The sequence below is a fragment of the Scyliorhinus canicula genome, chromosome 5 (assembly GCF_902713615.1).
Source record: "Scyliorhinus canicula chromosome 5, sScyCan1.1, whole genome shotgun sequence".
NCBI classification, from domain to species: Eukaryota; Metazoa; Chordata; class Chondrichthyes; order Carcharhiniformes; family Scyliorhinidae; genus Scyliorhinus; species Scyliorhinus canicula.
Window position 1 is genome coordinate 164,457,328 of NC_052150.1, and position 19,326 is coordinate 164,476,653.

Genomic DNA, 19,326 nt, shown 5'->3' on the forward strand with positions numbered 1-19,326 from the left:
TGCCATCACAGATCCAATGAGTTCATTGAAGTGTTTGTGCAAAGCAGTTACCTTTTCAAAAATCACGAAGCCAATACAACCTCTAACAAGCATTTGGATGCTGCATAAATTCGACAGCCTGCCCCGTCCCTCGGACCCTCTGCCAATTGTGAGAAATTTTGCTCAATGTGCGGCAGATGTAGGTAGTAGATTCCTTCGACCTATCCATCATCTCAGCCATATGTCTGGAAATTGTTTCCATCTGCGATTGACACTCCCCATTTATATCATTTTTGAAATGCAGACCCCGAGATCTGGATCCCTCAGCTCCCCAGTTGTATACATTGTATTTAAAGGAAACACTTCGAAGAAAAATGGTCTCACCACCTCACCTGGGGGGAGGGTGCGCTCTGCCATTCAGAGGTAGGTCCAGAAAAACATTGCTGAAGATACAGTAACACTGAATATCAGATGGTAAATCACCCCCACTAATTTTGGGGCTATTGTTGCCACATTGGCATTGGTTGGAACTCTGAAATTCAGGGAATTCTCCCTACTCAATAGTACACACATCAGAGGCGGGATTCTCCGACCCCCCGCCGGGCCGGAGAATCGCCGGGGGAACAGCGTGAATCCTGCCCCCGCCAGCTGCCGCATTCTCCCGCACTGGTGTTTTGGCGGGGGCAGGAATCACGCCACGCCGGTCGGCGGCTGCTGGCAGCGGCCCCCCCCGGCGATTCTCTGGCCCACGGTGGGCCGAGCGGCTGCCCGTTTTAGGCTGGTCCCGCTGGCGTAAATTAGATCAGGTACTTACCAATGGGACCTGGCTCTGCGGGCGGCCTCCAGGGTCCTCGGGGGTGCGCGGGAGGATCTGGCCCCGGCGGGTGCCCCCACGGTGGCCTGGCCCGTGATCAGGGACCACCGATCCGCGGGTGGGCCTGTGCCTTGGGGGCACTCTTTCCCTCCGCGTCGGCTGCTGTGGAACTCCGCCATGGCCGGTGGGGAGAAGAACCTCCCTGCATTGCGCTGGGACGACGCCAGCACACGCTGGCGCTCCCGCGCATGCGCCAATTCGCCAATTTTCCAGGTTCAAGTATCACTCCATGACTTGAGCACAAAAGTCAAGGGTGACACGGCAGTATGGTACTGAGGATATGCTGCACTACTGGAGGTGCCATCTTTCAGACAAGATATTGACCAGAGACCTGCCTACTCCCTCAGATGGATGTAGAACGTCCCAGGGCACTGAGATGAGGAAGAGCAGGAGAGCTATCCCGATGTTCTTACCAGTATTTACCCCTTAACTGACCACAAAAAAAATGACTTTTTGGTCATTATAGCATTTCTTTCCGTTGGAGCTTCCTGTGCATAAACTGGCTGCTGTGTTTCGCACAACAGATGCTACACCTCAAAAGCACGTCACTGGTTGGAAGCACTTTTTGATGTCCAGTGGTTGTGAAATACGCTCTATAAATGCAAATCTTTCTTCTCCATACCATGGCATATAATGGATTCTGAACATTTGCAGAGGCTATAAGTGTTACAAAGAACTGTTGCAATCTTACTCCCCCATGTTCCACTTCGGCATGGTTAGTCCTGTTGGAAACAGATCAAGATTTGATTGGTCTAGGGCAGCACGGTGGCACAGTGGTTAGCACTGCTGTCTCATGGCGCCGAGATCCCAGTTTCGAATCCTGGCCCTGGGTCACTGTCCATGTGGAGTTTGCACATTCTCCCCATGTTTGCGTGGGTTTCACCCCCACAACCCAAAGATGTGCAGGGTAGGTGGATTGGTCACGCTAAATTGCCCCTTCATTGGAAAAAATTAATTTAGTACTCTGAATTTAAGAAAAATGTTAAAAAAAAGATTTGATTGGTGTAAACAATCATTTTTATCCTGTGTTTGGACAGGAATGGCATAAATCTGGTACACAAAAGCACGGTAAAGAAAGCTCTGGAAAAATAAATGAGTTTCTGGAGTACTTCAATGGACACAGTTTTTGCTCTGTCCATATTTAGAGACTGTCAATCCATTTATTCTTTGCTAAAGTTTCACAAATTAGTTTAAAACAGTTGAATTCGCTTACGAGTCATCACTATTGTAAGGTGAACTTAGTCCCTCCGCCCTATCTGAAGGAAAGAAAACAAGTATTCCTAAATTGTGCCTCAATGGAGTCATACTGAAACAGTATCACAAAGGATCAGGTAACATTGAAATGATTGCACTTACACACATCTCTGATTTGCAACCTCTCATGTAGCATGTAGCTTTTCATAGCTTTTTTCCTCAGAGAATCCATCTTGGCAGCCCATCTGCAAAGCATCTTTCACATAACTGTCTTCCAAAGACAGCTCATGTAAATGGTTCACAGACACCATACTCTGTCAGCTTCTCAGAAATTCAGCTGAGGGAACTTCACTGTGAGAAGCCACCATTTTCAGAAATAGGTATCTAGTCAGCGCTATAAAATGGGAGAGCAGCAGGGATTGTTCCTTGAGTAGTCAGAGACCTGACATTGAGGAATGGGCGATCAAAGATGGCTAATCGACCAAGTGTTGAGGGGTTAATTTACAGTATCTTGCGTCAACATAATCTTCCAAGTCAACTGGCAGATATAATATTCAGCGGAGTCCCGAGAAGGCTTAAACACATAGTTTTATTCTGTTAAAGAAAAGCAAGGCTGTAAAGCGGTGAGCAGTACACCAGCCCCAGCCGAGACAATCTGAAGAGGCTGTTTCCAATCCTGGCTAGCTTTTAACTGTCTGATTGAATGTGCTCCACTGGTAGGCCTTCTCAGCGGGGGAGCTCGGATTCCTCGAGCCTCATGGGGAGATCAATCAGGTAGACCCCTTGGGTCTAGTGGGGATTATTTCAGCTGAGAAAGCTACTGCTCTAAAGGATAAACCTGGATTTGTTCAGTAATCTGGTGGATCACAGAAAAGGAGCACGTTTAGCCATGGGCAGCGGAGCACTGCAGAGCAGTTGGCTGAGAGGCATGAGGCAGAAGAAGATGCAGCCACCCCCCCCCCCCCCCCCCCCCCCCCCACACACACACTCTCCCAGTCAGAGGGCCAGCCTTCAGTCTTTTTTAGTCTATTGGAGTAGCTATAATACAGAAGATTGTGCCTCTCGTGACTGGCAGCTGTGGATGTATGCACACTTTTGGACATGATTCTCAGGTCCCAAGGAGGGAATGGATATCCAGTGTCTGTTGCAATGAAGGTCATGTTCACCATAAATTTCTATACTTCTGATTCCTTCCAGGCATTGGCTGCAGGCATTTGCAGAATTTCACAATTGGGCACCCATAGCTACGTAATAAAGGTGATGGACACTCAGCGTGTGAGTGCATCGGGCAAAATTGACTATGCCCAGTCAGGAATAGAGGGCTGAAAGATTTATTTCAATGGCAGGATTCTCTCAGGTGCAGGGTGTGGTATACATAGCCATTAAGATGCTGTTGGTTCAGGTGGGGAGGGGGGGGGGGGGGCACTGAATTTATAAAAAGGGCCCCAACTCCCTCAACATGCAGCTGACTTGCAACCACAGAGAAAGATTCATGCAAGTGTGTGCATGATTCCCTTGCAGTTATCATTCGGAGGCAGGCTCCAGTGCTTCAACTCATCACGCCAACACAGAGCCTCCATCGGTGGATCCTGGTGAGAAGGAATATTGACTGAAGGCCTGGCTCACAACAGCAGTGTGGATCACAAATCAAATGTGGAAAAATACAGCAACCACTGTCATGTCTCTGTCAGGACAACATTGGGCATTCCCTGGTTTTGAAGTTGTGTTTCCAGCGTGTTGCTCGGTCTGCAGAAGCCCTCCAAATGGCCATTCAAGGGCATTGTGGTGGTGTGCCGTGCATTGCAGAACATGCAGCGAGGAGAATAGAAGAACTGCAGACACTTGAAGGCCAGAAACGCTGTGCACACAGAGTAAGTGGCAGAGGAAAAGGATGACCAATTGAGACGGCCAGTCCATGATATAGTGCCACTGAGGCACCAGCAGATGGATATACATGGTAGCAATGCACAGGACACCCTCATCCATTCTACATCCACATGAAAAAATACCATACTGTATTGCAGTGTTTCTATCCAGCCCGTTAGAGATCAGAGACAGGATGAATGGATGAATGCATGAATGGATTCCCATCTGCACTTAAGAAGACTGTGTGTCATTTATGTCATGTACCATTCCCAAATCTTCCATGAATGGCTGTCATGTGAGTGCTTCCTTTAGTCTTGGATTTCACAAGTCTCAGTATTGGTAGCTACAGAGATTGTGCCATTTTCCAAAAGTCCTTGGATTCTGGAACTGTGCCAAAGGACTGAAAAACTGCCAGTGTGGTACACTTGTTCAAAAAGGGAAGGAGGTAAAATGCAGGAAATTAAGGCCAGTAAGTCTTTAATTATTGGAAAAATGTTCGAGTCGATTATTAATGAGAGAATAGCAGTGCATTTAGAAAGTCATAATCTGATAGTTTCACAAAGGGGAAATCATGTCTGACAAATTTGCTGGAGTTCTTTGAGGAAGTATCAGCCACAGTAGATAGAGGAAAACCAGTATATCCTTTAGATTTAGATTTTCAAAAGGAATTTGATAAAGTGCCACACACTTTGTGCACAGCGTTTCTGGCCTTCAAGTATCTGCAGTTCTTCTATTCTCCTCGCTGCATGTTCTGCAATGCATGGCACACCACCACAGTACCCCTGTAAGATAGGAACTCATGATGTTAGAGGCAATACTCTGGCATGGATAGAGGATTGGCTAACTAACAGGAAGCAGTGAGTAGTGATAAGGGGGTCTTTTTCAGGTTGGAAGGCAGTAACCAGTGGAGTGCCACAGGGACCGCAGCTCTTCACAATTGTTCTGGGCGCCAGGTCAGCTCTCAAAAGTAGCTAAGAGGCTGAATCAGAGCAGAACGTTTTGAAGTGTGAGGCAATGCAGAAATATTGATTCATTCCAGGAGCGATAATATAAGAAATCGGACATGGTTATTTTATAAACAAACTTTATTAAAAGAAAACAATATTTAAACTTTTAAACTTCAACCCTAACAATAACAGATCACATGCTTTTTCTTAACCGTAACACACTAGTTCCCATTAAACAACACGGTAACAAAACAGGCAGCTCTCATGCCAGTTTCACAGGCAGACAAAAGCAATACTTGCATTTACAAAGCAATTTTTCTTCTGGTAAGGACACTCGTTCTGTACCCTTTTTCCAAAGCCTGCCTCTGTGGCAACCTTCATGACCTTCTTGGTCAATTTCCAAAGCCTTGTGACTGTTCAAAACAGCATTCCTTCTCTCTCTCTCTCTCTCTCTCCTCCACACAGCGCCTCGAATAAAGGTTCTCTGCTGGGGTTTCCAGTCTTGAACCCATCAGCATTTTCTTGGCAATTTGATTGCCCACTCCCATTTATACAAAAGAACAGAGCCATGCTATTGATATGCAACTAACCTCCCATTGACAGACTAAGAGGGCATCAGACTCTGTAATGGGCTAATAACTGGCCAGACAGGAGTGTCCCGAAGGGGCATTCTGTGTATTCCCACTAACGTGTCTAAGTGTGGCTGGGACACTGTAACTCAGTCAGGGGTGGGCATAACCTATGACTCTGTGTTAGCAGGTTTTTTTCCCCTCCGTCTGTTTAACCCCTAAATTGCCTGCCACATTGGGGTCTTATTTCCTAATATCTCCCTGGCATGACACAATATATACTAAAGGTTGAGAGGAAGGAACAGAATGCACTGTAGCCAATTTTGCAGATGATACAAAAGTGGGAGGGAAGGAAGGTTGTAAGGAGAACACAAATAGCTTACAGCGAGATATTGACAGGTTAAGCGAGTTGGCAGAAAATTTGCAAATGGAATTCAATGGGGAAATGTGAGACTGTTTACTTTGAAAGAAAGAATGAGAAGGCGGATTATTATTTAAATAGAGAGAGACGGCAGAAAGCTGTAACACAAAGGGACTTGGCGATCCTTGTTCATGAAATCCAGAGAGCTAGCATATAGGTGTAGAAGGTAATCGGGAAGGCAAATGGAATGATGGTTTTTATTTCAAGGGGGCTGGAGTATAAAAGCGAAGATGTGTTGTTGCAACTGTACAAGGTACTAATGAGGCCATATTTAGAATACTGTGCACAGTTTTAGTCCCCTTATTTAAGGAAATATATATTATCATTGGAGGCATTATAGAGGAAGTTTACTAGGATGATCCTAGGCATGGAGCGACTACCATATGAGGAAAGATTAAACAGGATGGGTCTGCACTCCTTGGAGTTCAAGAGAACGAGAGGTGACATGATTGAAACGTATAAGATTCCAGGGAGGTTGGACAGGGTAAATGTTGAGAAGATGTTCCCACTCATGGGAAAGTGTAGGACCAGAGGGCATAGTCGCATATTAAGGGTGTGCTTATTTAAGATGGATTTGGGGAAGAATTTCTTGTCGCAAAGAGTGGTGAATCTCTGGAATTCTTTATCTTAGGAAGCTGTGGAGTCCAAGTCCTTGAACTTGTTCAAGGCTGAGATCGATAGGTTTTTATTCAGTAGGGGAATTAAGGTTTCCGGTGATAAGGCAGGAAAGTGGACTTAGTGAGTGTTAGATCAGCCATGATGTTAATAAATGGTGCAGAAGGCTCGAAGGGTTGAATGGCCTACTCCTGTTCCTATTTCTTACCACAGAGACATAGCACTTCAGAAGGTAGCTGCACTGACCAAATCTTCACATGTGCTACCTCAGGAATTCATGCCAATCACCATCCTAAATCTCAAGAGGTCTTTTGAAATGCTTCTGACATTAAATCCTACTCATTACATTGCAACTGGACACTCCCCTGCACCATCACTGCCACGCTTGCTTTGTGATTACTGCTGGCCTCCTCATCCTGTTTTCTACAAACAATATATTCTTGTAGGCACTCACTGCCTCCACCATCTGAAGGGAGACCTCATTGAGTTTTGGGATTGCCTTTCCACTTTGGCCCTTCATCCTGGTCCTCTCTCTGTCATATTTATTAGTCAATAGGCACTCTGCATGCAGCAACGGTTCAGTTCGCCAGACACCCTTTAAATGGGTTGCCCAATGTCCAGCTCCCATTTCCCCTACCCACTCACCATCTCTACCCGGATGGCGAATGTGGAAGCGGCCTGTGTGAGCATCAGAAATCGGGGGCGAAATTCTCCGACCCCACGCAGGGTCGGAGAATCACCCGGGGCCGCCGAAAATCCCGTCCCCGCCGTGGCAGAAATTCTCCGCCACCCGGGAATTGGCGGGGGTGGGAATCACCCCACGCCGATCGGCGAGCCCCCTGCGGCGATTCTCCGGCCCACGAAGGGCCGAAGTCCCGCCACTGGGAGGCCTCTCCTGCCGCCGAGGTTTCAACCACCTCTGGTGTTGGCGGGATCGGCGGTGCGAGCGGGCCCCCGGGGTCCTGGGGGGGGGGCACGGGGCGATCGGACACCGGGGACCGCCCCCACAGTGGCCAGGCCCGCGATCGGAGCCCACCGATCGGCCGGCGGGCCAGTGCCGTGGGGGAACTCTTTCTCTTCCGCCGCTGCCACTGCCTCCACCATGGCGGAGGCGGAAGAGAATCCCCCAGCGCGCATGCGCCGGTGGTGACGTCAGCGGCAGCTGACACACCGGCGCATGCGCAAACCGACGAAGGCCTTTCGGCCAGCCCTGGTGCCGGGCGGCGGGCATCAAAGGCCACTGATGCCGGTTTTGGCGCCAGTCGGCGTGGTGCCAACCGCTCCGGAGTGGGCCTAGCCCCCAAAGGTGCAGAGAATTCCGCACCTTTGGGGAGGCCCGATGCCGGAGTGGTTGGCACCACTCCGCTACGCCGGGACCCCCCGCCCCGCCGGGTAGGGGAGAATTTCACCCCAGAAGGGCAAGGACCCAGAAATAGCCCTGATCCAAAATGATTTTCTATGTCAGCAAGGTTCTGACATGTGGATAGACAATATAAATTGTTTTTTGCGAGGTAAGAAATATTTCTAATGTGAACTACATGAAAAGTTTGTATTTTTTTAATAATATCGTACATTAATAATATGAAGATTAGCTATTGGAGGCATGTTTCACTGAAACTGTTTTAATTGCATTTTTAAATTAGAATTTTTACTGTGGGATAAAAATGATCCAAATAGAGAGAGCTAGTTTTATTAATAGCAGAAATAATTCAACATGCTCCGAGAACAGAAGAATTTACAACCACAAAGTATACGATGCAGTATAAAAAAGTTGCTACTTCCTTCCATGGCTCTACTTTTGCTGATTAGTCCCTCTTTTGTGGGAGGAAAGAGACACCCTGGGGTGTCATTGCACTGAGCAACTCTCCAGAAGTAGACCCTGGAAGATCCATGCATTTTCCTGTTTACAGGCACAGGCTATACATCATCTATTCGGATTGGCATGCATTCCTCAAATGATGGATTTTCCAGTCTGTTGTGGAAGTTGGTGTACTTTGCCAAAGTATACGGACACCCATCCTTGCGGCCAAATTTGAGAACCGTATTTATATTGCTTCCCATGGTGGATTTTGTGACTCTAGCAAATAAACTGCTCTTGGTCCAGTGGCCTCCCTGAATCGTTGTCCTGATATTTGGATTCTGGAACATGACCAGAACATGTGTCAAAAAGCACCTTTTAGACTACAGTCCTCCCAATGTTCCTCTACTCACTGTGAGCAAAATTTATAGGATCTAGGTATTGCGGAATCTGGACAGCATGTGGTTTTCTCTCTGGGCCTTTTTGGTTTCCCTGTATACCGCTGCAAATAGAGATCATCAACATTCATGTCCAAACTTCTCCCCGTTGCTCATTTAGGCAGGTGAGATCTTTCTTACTCGGGAAAACCAAGCTCTGGGGGAGAGAAAGATTGATTTATGCCGAAGTTTGAGGAATTGTGTGCTAGTAGTAAGCTCAGTTCCCCCTGGCATTTCTAACAAGGACTGCATCTTTTATAGAATGGAACTTTCTCGTGTTACCTTGTCCAGCTAATTGCAGTGTATCATCATGGCGGATGAGTAAAAGATACTGTGGAGACACACTGAGATTATATGAAGTCAGGAGATTTACATGAGTGAATGTTAGTGCATTGAATTATAGATAGTCTGGTACACTATTTTAGATGTATTTGTTCTCATTGTTGGCATTTAGCCAACTAGCACATGTTTAAGTAATTTCCGTGGCCTGTACTGTGGCAATGATCAGAGAGCCTGACTCCAGCAACAAGTTGGGTCTGACTCTTGATGCCGGTGAGAAAACAATTTAACCGGTGTTTCTAGGTTCTTACTTACAGCATTATAATGTTTCTTATACATCTCACAACTAATACAAAACTTTTAAATGAAATGCCAGACTTTGTGACCTTTTCTCTTCCCACATAGGCACACATTCTGCTGGATTGTGGAAAGGACAATGTGTGCATCCCAGCCCTGAAGCTTTCAGTTACCCCGTAAGTTGAAGATTGTGTATGTAATACATCTCGCTAAAGTTTATCAGCATGTAAGCTTTACAGTCAAATATGTGGATGCTCATCATAGCCGAATTGTGATCATTTTTATTGTCAGTAAGAGACCAAAGCAATGATATCTTTAACAGCTTTGCAGTTTATTCATGATTGGTAGCATCCTATCAGTTTGATGAGGGGCGAATAAAGATTACAACGCTTCACCTTTTTGTATTTCAGTGATAGACAACAGCTAATATTTGGAGACGAAAACCCGCTCACTTTAATCGTTAACGGAAGGAATGAAGGCGAAGGAGCATATGAAGCAGAACTCAGTGTCATAATCCCACCCGAAGCAGATTATATTGGTGTTGTACGCAACAATGAGGTAATAGAACTAAAGAGGGTCTGATTCATCTTGGTAGCTATGGTTTGCAGATTGTCAAACAATAATTCTAAATTGATTTCTTCAGGCAAAAAACCTGAAAGTAGCTCAAAGTTGATTACAGCTATGAGCCATTTTCCCAAGAATTTCTCCTATTATTACTGATGGGTTTGCAACAGAAAATGAATTGGGTACATGGAATTGATCACATAGGAATATGGAGGAGAATGTAAAATTAAACTGAAGAGCAGGTGCTTCACAGCCTCGTGAATTGTTCCAAATTCAGGAATTGAATTTCAAGAACAATGATGTCGCCATTACAATGTGACAGGGGTTTGACTTTCTATTAACTTATCGCATTTGGAATATCATGGTCTTTTCAAACTAAAGTTTAACAGGTACATCTAGTACAGCTGTTGATAATGCAATAATGCAGCTATGCATTTTCCACTGGCATCATACTACAGGACATTGAGGCCACAATGCTCCTGTCAGTCTCCTGGCGGTGGGAAAACGAGGATGGGAGGGGCTGATGCGGGATTCCCAGCTGGTGGTGGTGGGATGTCAATTAAGCTCATTGATGACAGAATTGACACCCATTATCCCTGAGGCTACCTAAATTCAGTGGTTTCTCAGGGATTTATTGGGAGCCACACAGCTTTACTGTGCCCTGGGAAGGATGCTGTCTGACCGGGGTATTCGGCAGTTGGATGAGTGGGGGGTAGGGGAGTGTTGCTGAAAGGCACCTACTACCTTTTTCACTAGCCATCCCCCTGCTCCCTCTTCCCACAACCCCCACCATGTGATCCCAATCTCTCCGCTGAGTTCCTTTAGCCTGGGGTCCAACAATGATGGTACATCTCCTGTGGGTGCAGTGCTGTCATCAACCATCAACTCAGCAGGAAGGATTTCTGCCACAGATATCCTCAATCGTAGGGGAGGCCTGACAGTAGCCAATGAAAGGCACTTGATTCCATTGGGCCTCCCCCATGTAATTTATGGGAGTTTCCCGCCAGTCCTCCGACCGGTGGGCGAGACCACCGTTGGCCCCACAAAATTCAGCCCTCTCTGGGAACTAAGGCTATCCATATAGCCATCTTTCTCCATTTCCAGTTTATGGAGGAGGAGGAAGATATTTACATTGTATGTGATAAGTGAAATTGCCCAGAACTTCCAAAATTTAAATTGCAAGACTGACCCCAGATAAGCATTTGTGCAAAAATCTTATGGTTTATGTTACCTTATTCTTTGTACCCAGGCACTGAGCACGCTAAGCTGTGCCTATAAAGTGGACAATTCAACTCAAATGGTTGTCTGTGACCTCGGAAATCCGATGACAGCTGGGACCAATGTAAGTAATGTTACTTTTTTGAATTGTATAATTTAGTTTTGTTTCAGGCTCAATGGAAATTTATAGTGCAATGTCCATCTATTGACAAAAGGAGAAAGCCATCATTCAATTCCATTTGTTATTTAACAAAAAACATTTGGATTTTGCAATTATTTTAAATAATCAGATTATTTTCTATGTTGAAAATTAGAGAGAAGAATTTTGGATGCATGCTTTAAATATTTGCAAAATGTGTAACTTCAGAGTTAATGCTATGGATTATGTCATTTGAGTTGGATGTCACAAATCAGCACACAGCAGCTCTGTTCCCAAGCAAAGGAAAAGCTTGGCAAACACTTCTTCATATAACTGCGTTCTTTTTAAAATATTTATTTTAGAAGATGTGGGTGTTGCTGGCATTGCCAGCATTTGTTGCCCTTCCCTAATTGCTCTTGAACTAAGTGGCTCACTTGTCCATTTCAGAGGGTAGTAGATTGAGTCATTGCTGTGAGTTTGGAATTGCATGTAGGCCAGGTAAGGATGGCAGGTTCCTGCCAGGTGGGTTTTTCAATTTATTTATTTAGTTTTAATTCATTCAAGGAGTGTAGGCATCGCTGGCTAGACCATTGCCCATCCCTAATTGCCCTTGAGAAAGTGGTGGTGAGCTGCCTTCTTGAACCACTTCAGTCCATGAGATGCATGTATATCAGTAGTGCTTTTAGAGAGAGAGTTCCAGGATGTTGCCCCAGTGAGAGTGAAGGAACGCCGATATATTTCCAAGTCAGGGTGGTGAGTGACTTGGCGGGAAACCTCCAGGTGGTGGGTTTCCCAGGTATCTACTGCCCGTGTGCTTCTCGATGGCAGTGGCCGTGGGTTTGGAAGATGCTGCTTAGGATCTGGTGAGTTCCTGCAGTGTAGCTTGTAGGTGGGACACACAGTTGCCACTGTTCGTCAGTAGTGGAGGAAGCAAATGCTTGTGGAAGGGATGCTAGTGAAGTGGGCTGCTTTGTCCTGGATAGTGTTGTGCTTTTTGAGTGTTGTTGGAGCTGCACTCATCCAGGCAAGTGGAGGGTATTCCATCACACTCCTGACTTGTGCCTAGTAGATGGAAGACAGGCTTTGAGGGGATCAGGAGATGAGTTACTCACCGTAGGATTCCTAGCCTCTGACCTGCTCTTATAGCCATAGTATTTATGTGGCTAGTCCAGTTCAGTTTCTGGTCAATGGTAACCTCCAGAGACAGAGACATCCAGATCCCTCTGTACCACAGCATTCTCCTTTAAATAATATTCCGCCTTTTCAGTTCTCCCTGCTGAAGTGCCCTTTGGAAATCCACTAGTTTCTCTTTATTCACTCTGCTTGTTAAATCCTTAAAGGACTTTAATAAATTTGTCAAACCGAACAGTCACCGACTGCCCAAGTGCTGGCTGGCAGCTAGCCTGTCAAGCAGGTGATTTCTGGACAGGGAACTAGTGACACTAGTTGAACTCCACAGGGTGCAGGAAAATCTTGACATCCAGAATATCTGTGTATCTGAATCGCCCACTCCTGGCAGGTCGGGCAAAAATCCAAGCCAACGTTACTACATTTGGTATATTGAAGATGCTGTTGGAGCTGCAACCTGTATGGCTGGATAGCTTACTGGGTGTATGTTTCTGCAGCCAACTAAAATTACATTTATGTGATAGGAACCATGGGCTGAATTTTCCTGGCCTCATGGAGATGGGGTTGGAGGTGGGCAGCCAATTATTTTTTGCAACGGCCATCAGTAGTTTCCCACTGTTGGAGCAGCCATGGCGATGGAAGGATGTAACTGTGTCCAAAACCTGCGCTGGGGTTTCCCCTCCACTCTGAAGAAACATAAGGCTGCCCTCCTACTTGCCTTTCTGCCTTAGCAGCTCCTAGCCTGTCTGGTGGGGCGGCCAGCCTCACATCACCAAGGGCCCTCCAGCATCGGGAACCTGCCCACAGTCTTTAATAGGATGGTGAATGTGAGTTGGCTAGTTAGGAGGTCACCTCTCGGAAGGTTGCGTCGCCTATGTGCCGATGACACGGGTGGAGTGGTCCATTGGAAAATTTCTCCCCAGTGAATGTGTGTTACTTCCTGTTCCACAGCTGGTGTAACCCCAATGGGAATCTGCAAAATGAAATTATTACAGTTGTCAGCCTGAAAGTTTCAGTGCAAGAGCCTGTTTGTGAAGTTGTTTGGCGTAATGCTTGTCTCCTATTTTTAGTTAATAGCTATGTTTTACAATAATTGATGCTCCTTTTGAACCTGCTGGTGGTCCAGTGTTGTATCGCTTGGCAAGTGCAGAAGTAGGTCAAAGGGTGTGCCGCTGATTGAGTTGTTTGATTGAGTGAGGGGAAATGAATCACTGACCCTTGAACTTCACATTAGTTTCTGAGTCAAGTGTATAATGTTCACACAGATCAGTAATAATATACATTGTGGGCTGTGGAAAAATCTGAGAACATTTTACCAAACCATCTGCACTGGACGAAATTTCAATATCTGAGCACACAGCCTGTGCATTTTGCCACAGGTTTTTAAATATGCATACTAGAAATTAAATGTAAATACAAACACTACAGCAGAGAGGCTGATATATGAAAGCAGGGAGAACTTTTTTTTTGAACTAATGAACATTAGTACGATTAGATCAAACCAATGTGTTAACTCCGAGTGATCAACTGCGGATTAGCACTTAAATAAATTGCCTTGCCAATACTGTCCCATTGTGAACATGCTCACATTTGTAATGACCTGCAATGATCTGACCATTGTTCCTTTAAGAACCAATTCACTTGGCTGGGAATTTCCTCAGAGCTGCTCCCAATTTGACGCAGAAAGTGCAATAAACAGGAGCAGCTCAAAGGAAATTGGAGATCAATGTTCACATTTCCAACATGCATTCTCAATAGGCAAAGCTCGACACCAGCAGGGTAAATTCATAAAGTATGACTAATGTCATGATATGCAAACATGCAACCAATGAACACTCAGAATAGGACACAACCAATGGACAGTCAGGACACTCAAAGGTGGCATCACCACAAGGGGGCATGACATAAACACTACAAAAGGGATGAGGCACTCACACCCTGCCTCTTTCCACAGACAGACATCTAGAGAGTTAGACAGGGTTGATCAGCAGCATCATACCCCAACACGTGGCTTAAAGCAAGCTGGGACAGTTAGACTGAGTTACTACAGTTAGATTAGCAGAAAGTCGAATTCATTTGAGAACTGTGTTAATAGTTCAATAAACACGTTGAACTCATTTCAGAGTCTGGAGCATCCTTTAGTTAAGACTGCATCAAGTAGCAGCCTGTGTTATCCGAAGCAGCATAACACAACAACTAACTTTAGCAGGAATTATTTTTGGTAGAGTCCACCAACATGGCTTTGCAAGAAGTATAGTACTTACATACATAAGCAGGGTATCCATGTCATTTCTGGTAAAGCAATTCCCTGGGAGTGGGAGTACCTCCCAGGAATTTACCAGCCTTTGCGTGATGTTTCATTGGAAACATATACAGAGTTAAAAGCTGAAACCGCTGGTAATAACTAGTGCTTTGTTTTCAAAGTTTATGAAATTATCTTAACCCTTCATTGAAGTGGCTGCCTTAAAATCGCTTCCAGACTTCAACAGTCACTCTCCACATCACCTCAAATAGTTTCAGCAGCTAGACAAATGAACTTGATCTCTCATACAAACAGTGTGCATCTTCAGCTCCTCTATGATATAAATTTGATTTAATGCACTGCATGCTGTTCTTTGTTTAACAGCTCCTAGCTTTTGATGATTCAGCACTTCTTTGGGCAAAACCTTCTGTCCTTTCCAGTGGCGTGTTGGAGGCAGGAAGGGCAGAAGGGCGGTGTGTGAGTACCCTGCTGCCTTCCTACCTCCCCCAAAATGATGTCCGGGGCAGCAAAGCCTGCTGCCAGCCCTCCTGTCCCGTCACCAATTGAAGCCCTTAAGTGGCAATTGATGACCATTTAATGTCATCATCTTGCTGCTGCTAGTATCAACCCAGTTGCAGGCGGGCTTGTCGCCACGCGGGAGCATGATGAGTAAACATTTGCAGTTTTCTTGTTGTTTCCCAGGGATACTCAGTGCCTGAGTAAGGGACCGGAATTGGGAAAGGGGATGGCCCGTTGAGAGCCATCCCCTGCTCTATGTGCCACCCCCCCACTCCACAACACACACCTGCAAAAACACCTCCCATCACTACTTCCCTCTGACATGGGACGCTCTGCAATCCTGGGCCTCTGTTGGTTATCACCCTGGAAGCAGCCACTAGCTTTCCAGTGAAGTTGTTAAGCAAAGAACTGCCAGGCTCTGATTGGCTGGTAGCTCGTGACAGATGGGGCCTCCGCCCCGAGGTCCTAATCATGAGGCAAGGCATACAGCTGGTCTCTCAAATGACCAATTGGCTCTTAGTTCAGCAGATCTTCCCTAAAGGAGGTAACACGGGTCTCTGACTTGCTTTCCAGCCGGCAGGTCTTACCCATGTCACCTCTAAAACGTTCTGTCCTGCAGTGGTGTAAATGTTTACTATTAAAATGTCATGTGTGAAAAAAAAAATGTATTTTTGGTTAGTGAAGGAAAGTGGAGGAAGGGAGGTGGAAAAGTGATACAAAGGCAATCTCTGAAATTAGTAGAGGTTATAGAATAACAATCATGAGCAATTTCAACTACCCCAGCATAGACTGGCAAGACAAGGTAGGGAAAGGGGTAAAGGGATTAGAGTTTTCCAGTGTGTTCAGGACTTTCCCAGTAAATAGAAGCTCAACAAGAGAGGAACGTTTTGGATATCAACTTATTGGAAATGAACCAGAGGAGATATGGTAGGGCAGTGGTTAGCACTGTTGCTTCACAGCGCCAGAGACCTGGGTTCGATTCCCGGCTTGGGTCAGTGTCTATGCGGAGTATGCACGTTCTTCCCGTGTGTGGTAGGTTTCCTCCGGGCCCTCCGGTTTCCTCCCACAATCCCAACAAACATGCTTGGATATTCTGAATTCTTCCTCAGTGTGCCCGAATAGGCATCGGAATGTAGCGACTAGGGAATATTCACAGTAACTGTATTGCAATATTAATGGAAGCCTACTTGTGACACTAATAAAGATTATTATTATTAAGAGACTGAAGTATGGAAACAGGAAATTCTGGAAAACCCAGAAGATCTAGCAGCATCTGTGGAGAGAGAAACTGAGTTAACATCTCTCTTCAGAGAAGTAAGTACTGGAAATAGGCAATAGCAATCACAACATTATAAATTTTGAAGAAGAGACACAAACACAAAAATAAGACAAAGACCAAAATAGTACATGGGAGGGAAAAAGCTCATTTTGAGGAACGAGACTCAAATTCAATGAACCAAAACAGCCAAACATTTTGACAAAGAGAAAGAACAGCAGCGACACATACTTAAAATGATGATTAGTGGAGCTGAGGGAAAATATTTCCTGATTTTAAAGAAAAAGAACAGACAAGTCAATAATCAAACATTAATAAAGAAATAAGAGTAATTTTGAAGCAAAAGAAAAAGGCATTACACCAGGTACATAATAAAACTAAGCAGTAAAGAACAGGATGAAAGTGTCCATACAGAGGTAAGAAAGAAAATAAAAGACAATTAGAAAAGCAAAGAGTACAACTATATTAAACAAAATATTTTCAGGTGAATTGCATTAAAAAGCTGAAACTTATATTAAACTTGTACAGGTTCGACGAACTTTGAGTATTTACACAATTTTGTGTCCAGATTATAAAAGGGATATAGAGACACCGGAGAAAGTGCAATAAATATACAAAAGGATTATATCAGACCTGAAAGGATATTCTTAAAACTGAACGGATTGGGGTACATTACTCTAGAAAAGAGAAGGCGATCTGATAGAGATTCTTAAAGGTTATCAAAGGATGATATGGTCGATGTAAAGAAAATGTGTCCGCTTGTGCGTGAGACTGTAACTAAAATTCATTAGCATAAGAGAGTTACTAATCAATCATAGGAAATTCAGGAGCATCATCATTACCCAATGAACGGTAAGAATGTGGAACACCACATCACAAGGAATAGTTGAGAAAAATAGCATAGATGTATATAAGGCAAAGCTAGGTATACAGAGCTACAAGAAAAGAATAGAAGAATGGTAATACTGTTGGATGAAGAGGGTTGGAAGGAGTTGCATGTGGAACATAAACACTCACATAAAATAAAAGCAAATTACTGCCGGATGGTGGAATCTGAAACAAAAACAGAACATACTGGACAATCTCAGCAGGTCTGACAGCATCTGGGGAGGGAAAAAGGATGCTCACGTTTCGAGTCTGGATGGCTCTTTCTCAAATCTGGAGACAATTGGAAATAGGGTCAGATTTATACTGTTGTGTGGGGTGGGTGTGTAGAGCAGTGGGGCTGGATAGACTGCCAGCGATAGGTGGATAAAAGCAAATTACTGCGGATGCTGGAATCTGAAACCAAAGAGAAAATTCTGGAAAATCTCAGGAGGTCTGGCAGCATCTGTAGGGAGAGTAAAGAACTAACGTCTCAAGTCCAGATGACTCTTTGTCAAAGCTCTTTCTCAAAGCTTTGTCAAAGCAGTGATAGGTGAAGATTGACAAAGGTGTCGCGGATAGAAAGATAAAGAGAATGTAAATGGGAGTTATTAAGACTGAGAAGAGGGCTGATAATGGCACATTAAGATATTAGAATGTTAATGGAAGAATAAAGGTAAGTAGTGTGTCAAAGGGCAACTAGGAACAGGGAACATTTGGCTCAGGTGGCTTGGGTGGAGGGAGTGGGCAATAGTGAGGGAAAAACAGATTGATGGAAGAGGTGAAAATAAAATGATAGAATTAAAAATGGGGCGAAGGTAGAGGAGAGAGTTCAAAGTCTGAAGTTGTTGAACTCAATGTTAAGTCGGAAGGCTGTAATGTGCCTAATCAAATGCTGAGGGGATGTTCCTCCGGTGTGCGCTGGGCTTCACTGGGACCTTGCAGCAGGCAAAGGACGGACATGTTGACATGAGAGCAGGGCGGTGAGTCCTGGCATAAAGTAATTGGACCAAATGACTTGTTTCTGTGCTGCAGAATCTTCCAAACTCTACAAAGTGACATAAAGGTTGATTCTATAAGTTCGCTCTGCAGATATGGAGCACTGCCCATCAAGAATGTGTGTTTGGAATTTGGGCACCGTATTCAGCTGGCCAACCAAGATTTTCCATACTGGATGGCTAATCCCCAAGGCTGCCAGTGACCTCTGCACCTGGTGTTAAACTTTGTAAAATTTATTCTCTTGTGTCTGCCTGAGCATGCCAAGAATTACGGTTGATTTACAGTTAGGATATCAGACCGCCCAGTTCATTTTGTCTTTTGAGAGGTCAAGTCTATTTTTATCTGTTTGTTGAATAAACACCTCGAAAACGTTAGAGGAAGCAGAAAAAAGACGAAAAATGTCATCAGAGATATATCAAGTGGACTGATAATTGTGTAATCAGCATGAATTAGTATTGCTCACTGAGGTGAGATTGCTGTGGATTTAGTCTATTTGGTGCCATAGCCAATAACTGTTTTCCACAGTAGGAATTCAATGCAGTAACTCCAACAGCTGGTCATGGTTAATGCTTTGATCTTTTTTTTCTGTCAGCTGTCTGTGGGGCTACGCTTTTCTGTTCAACGTTTGGGGGCGGCACAAGCCAGTATCAGCTTTGACCTGCAAATCAAAAGGTGAGTTTCAAATGAACACAGGTTGTCACAGAGTTGAGCAAGTAATCAGAAAAAAACAAAATGGTCGCATCGAGATAACTTTAGATGAAATCAATTAATTTATCGCAATTCAGTTTGAAGGGATCTCTTTGTGGAGTGTTATAACCTGCCTGCTTACCATTGGCTGGGGACTAATGACAATCCCACAATCCTGTGGGAGTATAAAATTCCCCAATGAGGGGGGCGGAGAAATCATTAGCAGACTCCCTGCATAAATAGAGCTGGCCAGTTTGGAACCAGGGAGAGAGGAGTTTGGCAGCAAGAGAAGTTGTTGCTGCTGTTGTACATATATGTTAATTTGTAATTAAATGTTATTTCTTTGTATCCTGAAAACTCGTGCTGGATTCTTCGTGGCCCTCACAAAATGGAGTAATGTACTGCTTCTTGCAT

The 19,326-nt window shown here is 44.8% G+C and overlaps 1 protein-coding gene across 1 annotated transcript in view; it reads left to right on the forward strand.

Annotated features, from left to right (window-relative positions):
• Positions 1-19,326, forward strand: part of itga8 (integrin, alpha 8) — a 253,980-nt gene that overhangs the window by 138,865 nt on the left and 95,789 nt on the right. Inside the window, exons 19-22 of the mRNA XM_038797951.1 lie at positions 9,385-9,452; positions 9,687-9,834; positions 11,090-11,182; positions 18,818-18,897. Coding sequence (XP_038653879.1) covers positions 9,385-9,452; positions 9,687-9,834; positions 11,090-11,182; positions 18,818-18,897 — 389 coding nt within the window. The remainder of the gene's footprint in view (positions 1-9,384; positions 9,453-9,686; positions 9,835-11,089; positions 11,183-18,817; positions 18,898-19,326) is intronic.